At 43.5% G+C, this 13,075-nt stretch overlaps 1 protein-coding gene across 1 annotated transcript in view; it reads right to left on the bottom strand.

Annotated features, from left to right (window-relative positions):
- The window catches only part of LOC142750416 (uncharacterized), a 372,136-nt gene that overhangs the window by 104,664 nt on the left and 254,397 nt on the right, over window positions 1-13,075 (bottom strand). Inside the window, exons 79-83 of the mRNA XM_075859419.1 lie at window positions 9,674-9,709; window positions 9,051-9,107; window positions 4,791-4,862; window positions 4,190-4,261; window positions 3,462-3,497 (exon numbers count right to left, since the gene is read on the bottom strand). Coding sequence (XP_075715534.1) covers window positions 3,462-3,497; window positions 4,190-4,261; window positions 4,791-4,862; window positions 9,051-9,107; window positions 9,674-9,709 — 273 coding nt within the window. The remainder of the gene's footprint in view (window positions 1-3,461; window positions 3,498-4,189; window positions 4,262-4,790; window positions 4,863-9,050; window positions 9,108-9,673; window positions 9,710-13,075) is intronic.

The raw sequence follows: 13,075 nt of genomic DNA, 5'->3' as shown, positions 1-13,075 counted from the left end.
TGTGCGCTCTTGCACACGCAAAATACGCGCCGTTTTGTGCGCGCAAAAGGCACTTAACAGCTCCGTGAGTCATCACTTAGGATGTGCGGCTGCGTGATTTTCGCGCAGCCATCATCATTATTAGGGCATGGCCACACGTAGCGGATTTGCTCTGGAATTCCGCTGCGGACACTCCGCAGCGGAAATCCGCAGCGGACCCATTTCTCCATTGCCTTCCACAGCTTTGTGGTTGGGTTCGTTTGCACGTTGCGGACAATTCCGCTGCGGAGCATAGGCTGCGGTGCAGAATTTGGTGTCCGCAGCATACAATGGTTGTTGCGGACGTGTGGCGGACTGGTTGCGGACTCATTGCGGAATTTCTCCATTGACTTCAATGGAGATTCAAAATTCTGCAATGAAGTCCGCAGATGTAATGTACATGTTATGTGTGCTGCGGAGCGTATTGTTTTTTTAACATGACATTTCTTCATTCTGGCTGGACCTATGTATTTCTAGGTCTACAGCCAGACTGAGGAAGTCAATGGGGCTCCCGGAATTACGGGTGACTACGTGTGTGCACCCATAATTACGGGTGACTACGTGTGTGCACCCGTAATTACGGGAGCGTTGCTAGGCGACGTCAGTAAATAGTCACTGTCCAGGGTGCTGAAAGAGTTAAGCGATTGGCAATAACTGTTTCTGCACCCTGGACAGTGACTACCGATCACAATATACATCAACCAGTAAAAAAAATAGAAGTTCATACTTACCGAGAACTCCATGCTTCTTCCTCGCAGTCCGGCTTCCCAGGATGACGTTTCAGTCTAAGTGACGGCTGCAGCCAATCACAGGCTGCAGCGGTCACATGGACTGCCGAGTCATCCAGGGAGGTCGGGCTGGATGCCGAAAGAGGGACGCGTCACCAAGACAACGGCCGGTAAGTATGAAATTCTTTTACTTTCACTAGGGAAAGTGCTGTCCCTTCTCTCTATCCTGCACTGATAAGGGAAGTACTTTCACCTCAATACGCAGCGGCTAGTCCGCATTAATTTAATGCCCATTTTGGGCAGAGCTGCAACAGAATCTGCAACGCAGATTCTGTGCGGCATTGATGCGGACAGTTGCGGAAGAAATCCGCTACGTGTGGCCATGCCCTTACACTCTGTTTGGATGTTTGTAAACAGAAAAGCACGTGGTGCTTTTCTGTTTGCAAACATACTTTTGACTGCTGTTGCGCGAATCACGCGCGTCCCACTGAAGTGCTTCCGTGTGGTGCGCATGATTTTCACGCACCCATTGACTTCAATGGGTGTGTGATGCGCGAAAAACGCAGAAATATAGGACCTGTCATGAGTTTTACGCAGCAGACTCACGCTGCGAAAAAATCAGTGACTGCACTGCCCCATTGACTAGCATAGGTCCGTGCGACGCGCGTGAAAAACACGCGCGTTGCACGGACGTATTACACGTTCGTGTAAATCCGCCCTTAGATAATGGCTGAAGTTCTGTCCCATGTGTGTGGCAGCACAGCAATACTTTTAGGTTTTGTTTGTAGTCTGCAAGTCAGCGTCATACACTTCTCTTTACAACGCCCAGTTGGTAAAAAGGTAAAAACCGAACGGTTGTCTATTAAGAAACGAATTAGCATAAATCTAAAATTGCTCATAACTTGCTCAAAATTGATCGTCTTTCAAAATAAATACCACTGTTGTTATCTACATTACAGCGCCGATCACATTATGTAGGAGATAGGGCACTTATAATCTGGTGACAGAGCCTCTTTAAAGGACCACTCCCCATTTTTAAAAAAATTTTCCCCCTCCACTTGTACATTGGTGTTTCAGTGGGGTGCCGTGTGTAGAAATATTTACTGATCCATGCATCTAGCTGTTTTCGGGTCCAGCGCCGCTCTCGTAATCTTCCCTCTGACCTGTCTGGAATCGCTGTGCTTTTGAGAAAACCGGAACTTAGGCTCTCAATGCATTACTATGGGAGCCAGAATGAGGCTCCATAGGAATGCATTGAGAGCCTGAGTTCCGGTTTTCTCAAAAGCACAGAGATTCCAGACAGGTCAGAATGTGATGCGACGCTGGATCCGAAAACTACTAGATGCACGAATCGGTAAGTATTTCTACACACAGCACCCCACTGAAACACCAATGTACAAATGGAGGGGGACATTTAAAAAAAAAAAAAGGGGAGTTCTCCTTTAAAGCAAATAAGTATGTGTTTATATTGTTAACGGCCCTAAGCCTTACACCTTATTCACACATCCTGAGGAGAACTAATATGAAACGCGCGTCGAGGCGTCTATACACGCCGCCTGTTACTACATCGCTTCTTTATGTGAGTAAGAATTCACCTTTCCTTTGGCAAGGACATAGTCCTCCTATATGTGGGTACATGTATACTCTAAGTCTGTTCCAAATTGGCATTTACATTTGATATCGTTACCTGTATGGGACTTATACCTGGTCCACGGACCTTCATTTAGTATATCTCCACTGTGACATATATTAGGTTTCATATATTGACATGTATCCTTAACATCTTCCTGCTGCCATGCTACTTTCACTAAATGTAGTTAAATAGTACCATACATCAGCATACTCACATGTGAAACATTTAGGCGTTGTATACACAGTGTTGATATCATCTTTTTTAATTTTTATACATTACAAATTTGTGTGCTTTTTACTCTGCTGTCGATAATAAATAAAAATATATTTTGTAATACAAAAAACATTTTAGTCTATATGCTCCCTTCTTTTTGTTCGTTTTTGGTCTATTTTATGGTTTGCTAGGAGTCATAGGCTGTTTCCTTCTCGTTGAGACGGACTATCTATAGGAATAACAACCTTATTCACACAATTGTATTTCTCAACAGTATGCTTTCACAACGGACAGCACACTGACCCATGCAATTCAATGGGGCTATTCACACATCTTTTTTTTCACGGAGCGTGTGTTTGTTGCGAGAAACTAACAGCATGCCCCATTCTGGTCCATTTTTGCAGATCAGACCCGCACCATAAAGTCCATGGGTGCATAAAAAAATAATGGGCTGTCCATTTTAACACGGATAAGTTGCTAAAGAAATGCAGAAAAAAAAAAAGTAAAACCAGGAAGTGCTTGCAGAGTAGAAAAACAAATGTAAAAAACAAATGACACAAGAAAACCACATGGTTGCACTAAAAACGGTCAGGTTTCTGTGGACACAAATCAGACACATTTGTGTGAATAAGGCCTTAATAGGCGATATTAAATGGTTAACTTGTAGCAAAAAACAAACGCAAAAGTCCTCAGCACCCCCATTCAAATTCCCGTGCTCTTTGGAACAGCAATCCACTTTTGCCGTGCAGACAACAAGCAAAAAAAGATGATTCCAAGATACCAGGTCCATTTAAGATTTAGCTTTTATTTCTTTGGCTGTAACTTTTAGCAAATTAAATATGTGTAAACAGACCAGCATAACTACTTACTGAACTTCCAGGAAGACCAGGTTCGCCAGGTTCACCCTGTCAGGAGAAAAGAGAAACACATTCGAAAAGCAAAAATTCTACATGTAAATACTTCAATTATTCATATCTAGCAAGTAAATAATTCAGTTATTCCAAGACACATTAAGCCAACTGTGTCAAATTATTATCAGCTACAGCGATGGGTCCTGAAAACTACTATTAAAAAATTATTGAATATGCAAGGCAATTTTGAAAAGAAGTTCCTGGAAGATAGGCTGCATAGGAGGATTGAGAATCTAAATCTGCCAGTTCATATAATTCCTGCTTCTGTAATTGAGCATTTTTGGTGACAAAAGTATGTTAGGACATTTCTGTAAAAGCAATTTCCTAATAATCGGTAAAGAGTGTGGCTTAAAAGTGAAGCTGTTGCTTGTCTTTCAAGATAGCTAGTAAAGGGATACATTCATTGTAAAAGGGTATGTAGTATCTGGATATTGTTTCATTAGAATCGAAATATGACAGAAACTTTGTATCGATTGGAAATGTCTAAGGGCCTGTTCACATCAGCATTGGCTTTCCGTTCCGGGGTTCCGTCTGAGGTTTCCGTCGGGTGAACCCCGCAACGGAAAGTCAAACTGAAACCACAGCTTCCGTTTCCTCCGACGGAAACCCGGAACGGAAAGCGAACGGTGATGTGAACAGGCCCTAATTCGTATGCTTACTTTATTGTATGTAATCATTTTACATACCTTCTGTCCCACAGTTCCCCTTGCACCAAATAGTCCCATAGATCCTTTGGAGCCAGCATCACCCTTTGTACCCTGTGAAGAATGCATTATACAGTTGATAGGACATAGGATTTACAGTGCCATGATAACAAATTTTAATTATAAAAAATAACGAACAACTTAAATATATAGAATATGGTGAATACATTGAGAGATGCTTTTTTTCCAGTTCATTACATCTATTACTTTTGGAGACACAAAATATATTACAATGAACCATAATGCTGGTGGCATACAGTCGCATACATCTGGGACACATGTTTAAAGGAGGCCGTAATGCCTTTCCTGAAAGTTATGTATACTCGATTACCGGAGATGGGTAGTTAAATGAAGGATTTACTCTGATTGCTATGTTTGGAACTTGTAAAGAATTTTTCCCCTAAGATGAGGAAAATTTGCTTCTGCCAACAATGGGAGTTGTTTTACCTTACACTGCATCAATATTGCAGGATAATATAAAAAAAACTTCTGGTATACTTTTTAGGCTGAGTCTGTGGGCAGGAAAGTAACATCAAAATATACTGTCGAACCGATCAAATTCATGTAAGTAGGGCACATATACTTTCTCTCCTGGTGGCCCATCTTCTCCTTTTTCGCCTTTATCTCCATCAAAACCTGGATGTCCCTTAACACCCTACAAAAAAAGAAGCATGCACTTAACCATATTTTCTTATCATATATTCTAAATATTGGAAAGATAAATATTGAATATTTAGTTTCAATAGTTTATATTGGTTTAATAAGAAAATAAAAACATCACGGTAGTAGAAGGAACAAACATAAGGATGAGGGACATGCGGTACATCCCCAATTAGGATATAAAACATAGAGTTATATACCAAAGAAATACTATAGAATAAAACCACAGGAGCATCACAAGTAATATAAGAAAACAGATACATAGTGCACATAAATAGTATTATGGATGGACATTATGTAAGAAGAGAAAATATGGATGTGGATTCGATGGAGCGGTTTCTCATCAATCCAAAAACAGCAGAGGGGCAACATAAGTAGGAATGTCATAAAGATGTGACAGACAGAGAAAAGAAAGAAAGACAAGGAGTAAAGAAAAAAGAAGGGGAAGGGGATAAAAGAGGGAAAAAAACAACAAAGAAACCGCTCGATTTCTCAATGCCTATGGGTGTGTCTAGGCATATCTAGGATAGGTTTATTAAGCAATGCTTTCCAGGGAGTTTTACTTAGAAAATAAGAAATTCCAAGAAATAGTAAAAATATATCAAGAAGTAGCAAACTCTGGAACAGGTAAACCAGTACATCCCTCCCCACAACCCCGGAAGTAGCAAGAGAAAAAGCCTGGGAAGACTCTGCGCATCTTCGGAGTAAGGTTCTACTGCATGAGGAGTTTGTAACCAGCAAAATCTTTTCAGGCTGGTTCAGTAACAACCTATGAAAGGAACATGAATAACTGCATGTCTAACTACAAGTGAATGTTCACACGTGGCAGATTTGTTGGCAAAAATCAGTTCCATACATCTGTATTGGGTTGTTTCTGCAGCATTTGCATGGATTTCTGCAAGCTCCATTTAGATGAATGGGACTGTTGAAGAAATTTCAGTAGCAAATCTGCGATGTGTGAACATACAATTAGGGCATGACCACACATGGCGGAATTCCTCCGCAACTGTCCGCATCAATGCCGCACAGAATCTGCGTTGCAGATTCTGCAGCGGATCTGCACAAAATGTGCAGAAAATTGATGCGGACTGGCCGCTGCGGACTGCAGGAAAAGTGCTTCTCTTCTCCCTATTCAGTGCAGGATAGAGAGAAGGGACAGCACTTTCCCTAGTGAAAGTCAAAGAAATTCATACTTACCGCCCGTTGTCTTGGTGACGCGTCCCTCTTTCGGCATCCGGCCCGACCTCCCTGGATGACGCTCCAGTCCATGTGACCGCTGCAGCCTGTGCTTGGCCTGTGATTGGCTGCAGCCGTCACTTACACTGAAACGTCATCCTGGGAGGCCGGACTGGAGACAGACACAGGGAGTTCTCGGTAAGTATGAACTTATATTTTTTTTGACAGATACATGTATATTGAGATCGGTAGTCACTGTCCCGGGTGCAGAAACAGTTACTGCCGATCGCGTAACTCTTTCAGCACCCTGGACAGTGACTATTTACAGACGTCTCCTAGCAACGCTCCCGTCATTACGGGAGCCCCATTGACTTCCTCAGTCTGGCTGTAGACCTAGAAATACATAGGTCCAGCCAGAATGAGGAAATGTCAAGTTACGCTCCGCACCACACATAACATCTGCGGACTTCATTGCGGAATTTTGACTCTCCATTGAAGTCAATGGAGAAATTCCGCCATGAGTCCGCAACCAGTCCGCCACTGCTCCGCAACAGACAGAGCATGCTGCGGACACCAAATTCCGCTCCGCAGCCTATGCTCCGCAGCGGAATTGTACGCATCGTGTAAACGAACACTGCTAAATTAAAGTGAAAGTCAATGGAGAAACGGCTCCGCTGCGGATTAACGCTGCGGAGTGTCCGCAGCGGAATTTAAGTGAAATTCCGCTATGTGTGAACCCGCCCTTAGGGCACGTTCAGAAGTGGCAGAATTTTTCTGTTGCAAATGTTGGTGCAGATTTGGGGCAATTACGCAACGAATCTGCACCAACATTTGCACATTTGACAGGTAATGCAGACGTTGCAGATATCACAGCGGACTTGCCACAGATTTCAGTTTTTGCATTGCAAAGGCTGAAATCCGCAGTGAAATTCTACTTCTTCTCCGCAACGTCATGAGCATGCTGCGGAGGGGAAATTCTGTACCACAGCCTGATTTCCGCACAGTTATTTTCTGCAACATCTGAACTAACTTTCCTAAAAATGTATAGAAACAAATGTAAAAAACGGCCGCTGCAGAATTCCACTGCGGACTGTCCTCAGCGGAATTCAACAGCAATCCCGCCACATCTGAACGTGCCCTTAGAGTACTCTTTGCTGGTGATCAAAGCTCTAATGTTTTCCATAGATAAATATTTTAATACTAATGGGTTATAATATTCATTTTCAACATTTCTTTAATTAGTCCAAAATGCTGCATGACATCACATCTTACTTTTCTGTCATTTAATTCTTTGACAATGTAATAAAAAATAAACATGAATAAAATTTCATTACTGCAAAATGAATTGTAATATTGCTGGACCCTTCAGTACAGGTTATTTGTTAGATGATCATTTGGAGAGGGGCTAATATAGACTTAGAGACAAAGACGGCCCACAGTTATCACAGGAGGGTTGCTAGGTAACATAGAATCAAACAGCAACTTGTTGACATGTTGTGAAACAGATTATAAGTAATAAATACCAAAAATTCCATATTATTGAACTGATCAGTGTAAAGTATAATGTTATCTTCTGTGTTGCTCCTTTTATCTGCATGAGCAATGTGAGGTAAAGGAAATTACAAGAAAATGTATGGATGGCCTGCAAACAATTTGGTCTCCAGATTACTCACTGTCATAAAACAGCCTTTTGGCTCGTCCACACAGAGCGGAATTGCTGCGTATTTTACGTCCGGAATTGCAGGAAGAAAATACGCAGCAGAATACAGTAGCAGCAGTGTGTGAAATTCAACAAATCTCATCCAAACGTTGCAGAAATTGATATGCTGTGCGAATTTTTCGTACCGCGGCATGTCAATTCCTGCTGCAGAAAGTGGACTGAAATGCTGCATTTTCAGAGATGTCAACATCTTCCAGCAGTGAGAAAAAACCGCCGCAAAATAACCAACATTTTCTGCAGTAAAAAACACAGGAAATGGTGCAGTTTGTCCGCAGCGGAAATCCTGCTAGTTTCTGTGGAATTGCAGCAGAAATTTTTTGCAGCAATTCAGTTACGTGTGGACAAGCCCTTACCCCTCATGCACACGACCGATAGTCTTCACGGTCCCATTGACTTTAGCGGGTGAATCGGGTCTGTGAAAACTGACCCCGATCTCCGGTACGAGGAAAGATGGGACATGTTCTATCTTTCCTCGGATCACTGACGGGACTCGGGCGGCACGCACGGTCGTGTACCTGAGGCTTTAGACTGCTGACAAGTAGCAACGTAACAACAAAGAATTTCAAAGAAATTCCGAAAATAACATTATTTATTATGCGCTTTAAAGTACAAGGGTGCACATATCATAGTGGGAGACCATGCGGATACTATAAGGGGCCTTGGGGATAATATGCCCAACCCTGATTGATCCCATTCTCTTTTCTACTGAGTGGTGAAAACCTGTTCAGGACTTCCTTCTCCAGAGAAACTGCATTGTTAGGCTGGGTTCACACGACCATGTTACGTCCGTAATTGACGGAACGTATTTCGGCCGCAAGTCCCGGACCGAACACACTGCAGGGAGCCGGGCTCCTACCATCATAGTTATGTACGACGCTAGGAGTCCCTGCCTCGCTGCAAGACAACTGTCCAGTACTGTAATCATGTTTTTAGTACGTGACAGTAGTTCCACAGAGAGGCAGGGACTCCTAGCGTCGTACATAACTATGATGCTAGGAGCTCGGCTCCCTGCACTGTGTTCGGTCCGGGACTTGCGGCCGAAATACGTTCCGTCCATTACGGACGTAACATGGTCGTGTGAACCCAGCCTTAGCAAACAAGGGGGTAGGTAATTGGCCCAAGGAACATAGAAAGGGCGTTCAGGGGTTAAAAACAACCACTATTGTTGCAAGTGGTAAAACACAGCACTATAATCAGGGGTTTATTTTGATGTTTGATATGGGGCTCCTCACTTCTTTGTAAAAAGTAAGTTCAAACTAAAGCATTAAAGCAAGCAAAATTATTTACCGCTTCTCCTTTGTTTCCTTTATATCCTGGAGTTCCAAATAAAAGCATAGAGTCACCCTGCAGGAGAGAAATAAAATCTATCATATGTTAGGTAAGGCTTTCTTCACATCTGCGTTGGGGTCCCGTTCTGACGTTCCGTCTGAGCTTTCCGTCAGAGTGGGACCCTCAACAGACACAAACAAAAAGTCTACTACGTGATTGCTTAGGGCAAAACGATTGGTCCGATGCACAACAGAGACAAACGGAAACCATGGGCACCGGATCCATCACCATCAATGGCGATGGAAATGGAAACCTCTGGTGTCAGTTTGTGTCTGTTCAGGGTCCCGTTCTGATGGAAAGCTCCGACGGAATGTCGGAACGGGACCCCAACGCAGATATGAACAAAGCCTAAGACTAATGCAGGAACATATAATTTTCCCCTCCACCCATTCAACTGTGACCAACCAAATAAAAGAATAAACAAAAGGATGTGGTGTGCATAATATATTGTGCTGTACATATTGTGCTATTAAGCAGCTAATCTTATGCTCATGGCTCCATTATCCCCCCAAGTCATAGTACTCACTGTTTTTAGGGAGCTGGACCACTCACAATATCTTTCATTCAATGTTATACTGTACCTTTTCTCCTTTGAAACCAGACAATCCTTTGTCCCCCTAAAATAAAATAAATACTTGGTTTGCACTTAATTGTCAGTTTATGGCAGAAAGAAGCAACTCAAATATATAACCAGGTCATATCACATTTTCGCACATTTATGCAAACAGTCTGACTTTTTAAATTAGGACTAAGGCCCCATGCACACGAACATATTTTTGCGACTGCCATTCACCCGCAAAACTGCGTGTGAATTGCGACCCCATTCATTTCAATGGGCCCATGCACACGGCCGTGGTTTCCACGGTCCGTGCATTGCACATGAGCCTGGACAGCAAAAAGATAGGACGTCTTATTACGGCCGTATTTTGTAGTCCAGGCTCATAGAAATGATGCACATGGCCCGGGATTTGCGGGCAGCCCGCGGGTGACACTCCGTGGCCGTCCGAGCCGCAAATCATGGCCATTCACACCACTATGGTCGTGTGCATGAAGCCTAAGATGGAATCACCGCAATATAGAGATTATCTTATTCCTCTTGTTCTTATACTTGGATGCTAGTTGCAGGTTGGCAAAATAGACAGTTCAGGAGAGGTGACAGGTCATTAGGGCATCTAACAAATCCTTAAAAAATATTAGACAGTGGGGTGCTACAGTAACCTGTAAGGGTGGTACATCCAGTGCAATATATGAGCACAGGAACCAGGCAGGTGGCAGATTTGACACAACTTTACTTCAGGAATGAAATGAGTGTCTGTAGGTTATACAGTGACACTATATCAGTCTCTACAAATATCCACATATCCCAGTCAAAGGCGTCTCCCCAGCTCCCACCTGCCACATCCGTGAGAACAGTCCCTGCAGTTCTCAGCCACACTCCTGTAGCTGTCTCAGTCTCCACAGTTTTCTCTAAATTCTGCTCTCTTTCCAGACTTTCCATTCAGGGGTCTCTCTGTAGTCTCTCTTTACACTCTCCTCTCATGAGTCTCTCTGCAGTCCCCCATCCCTTCACTCTCTTGTCTGCTCCTCTGGCACAGAGCTTCACCTCCTGCTCCTTCCCTTGCTTTCTAGAACTTTCCTCGGTCCCCTATGCTGGGCTTTATGGGCATGCTCAGTACAATCTGTCAAATTACTCATTATTAAAAATATTCCTTCTACAAATATAACCAGACAGATAACAGTAATAACAAACTACAGTTACAGCATACACATAGTACAGCAGAATACAGGTAACAGAGACTTCAATCAGATATCCCAGCCATGTTCACCCCTCTTACAAAACTGCTAAGCAACTACCGTCTAGAATGTTGCTAGAAAGAGCGCCATTCATACTAATAATCATCCAGTAAATCTTCTAACTATTCATTAAGGGTTCCGTCCTGTTCAGCCTTCTAAAGCCATGTTCACAAGGCATATTTTGAGGCTTCTTTTAGCATATAAAACGCTCGTATTATGTGCCGAAATATACCTGAAATATGATTGCAAACAGCTTCCCATTGATTTGAATTAAATTAAACAATGCTGCATAAAAATACATTCCATAAAATAGAAGTGACATATTACTTCTTGAAGCATATTACAAGCTGATTTTTCCCATGGAAGTTTTTCCCATTGACACCTCAGAATACACCTCAGAATACACCTCAAATACGCTTGTAAAATTGAAAAAGGCTTTGAAAAATCAGTATTGTATTTTTCAGCCTGACATATACTGTGTGAACATGGCCCTAGAATACATCGTATTACAGTGAAGACAGTGTCCCTAGCAGTCAGAGATATGTGTGCACTTCTGATTGGCTGTGACAGAGAGCTGGAAAAATAATTGGTTGAGGCCTCATGCACCTGAACGTATTTTTGTCCACCCGTAAATACTGGCGTAAATACGGGTCCTTGGTCACACGTATTCGACCCGTATTGCACCAGTATTTACGGACCCGTGCCCGTAAATACGGGTCCAGTGTCACCCGTATTCCACCTATATTTACGGGCACGTTTTCGCTGCAAAATAACACTGCAGTAATCGGCAGCCCTTCTCTCTATCAGTGCAGGATAGAGAGAAGGGACAGCCCTTTCCGCAGAAAAAGTAAAAGAAATTCATACTTACCCGGCCGTTGCCTTGGTGACGCGTCCTTCTTTCGACATCCAGCCCGACCTCCCTGGATGACGCGGCAGTCCATGTGACCGCTGCAGCCTGTGATTGGCTGCAGCGGTCACATGGGCTGAAACGTCATCCCAGGAGGCCGGACTGGAGGAAGAAGCAGGGAGTTCTCGGTAAGTATGAACGTCTTTTTTTTTTTTTTTTACAGGTTGATCTATATTGTGATCGGATGTCACTGTCCAGGGTGCTGAAATAGTTACTGTCGATCGTTTAACTCTTTCAGCACCCTGGACAGTGACTATTTACTGACGTCGCCTAGCAACGCTCCCGTAATTACGGGTGCACACAGATAGTCACCCGTAATACGGGAGCCCCATAGACTTCTATGGGCCTGCCCGTGCCGTAATTACGGCCTGAAATAGAACATGTTCTATATTTTTCAACGGCACGGGCACCTTCCCGTAAGCTTACGGGGAGGTACCCGTGGCCAATAGAAGTCCATGGGCCCGTAAAAACGTGCCGTAATTATGGCCCGTAATTACGGGCGTTTTTACGTTCATGTGCATGGGGCCTCAGCAGGGGAGAGGTTGGTTGGATGGATGGAGGATCTAAAGAATAAGCTAGAAGTAGCAAAGACACAGTTCTGCAGCAAGAAAGAAGTAGCTTAATGTAGAGAGCTGCTGGCAGGACACTACACTGAGCTGCAGGATAAAGCCTGAATGTCCCTGAGTCTAGAAATAGCATTGGATTATGAGTGAGTGACAACAAGACAACATAAGCTGCAAGTGACACATACTGACCCCTGTGCTATCTAGCTGCCTTATCTTCAGTTTTGTGTCTATTCAAGACTGACATTGAGACAGTTAACTGTTCCTCTGTCTGTGAATGTTGTAGACTGACCACTACAGCCAGGGCAGCCATCATGAATTTCTGGGCCCCATACAGCCAAGATGTCTGGGCCCCCCCTCCATTACCGGGGGTGGGCAGCGGAAATTGTGTCACTCACGTCTGTACGTTATACGCATTAATTGATTTTGGTGCTGATATCAATTACAGTGAAGAAAACCGTGGAGCAGGCAGTGACCATTTAATGCTCGGGATTTTGATCTATTTAGCCAAAACGTATCCGACTCTATGGCATATAGCGACCGGGGATTGGCCCAGGGGAAACTCCTTAAGGCACTGTCCATGAACAGGGCTGAAGCCTTATACTAGCGCTCTGCCCAGGGACTATGGCGCTGTTCCTGATGTCCATATACGTAAAGTGACGTCCGAAGCTTTGCAAAGCCTGAGTACACGGCCGAAGCGTATGCAACGTTCTGGGGAA

The sequence above is a fragment of the Rhinoderma darwinii genome, chromosome 3, assembly GCF_050947455.1.
Source record: "Rhinoderma darwinii isolate aRhiDar2 chromosome 3, aRhiDar2.hap1, whole genome shotgun sequence".
NCBI lineage: Eukaryota > Metazoa > Chordata > Amphibia > Anura > Rhinodermatidae > Rhinoderma > Rhinoderma darwinii.
Note: the sequence above shows the minus strand (reverse complement) of the source record. Positions and strands in the feature narration are given on the sequence as shown.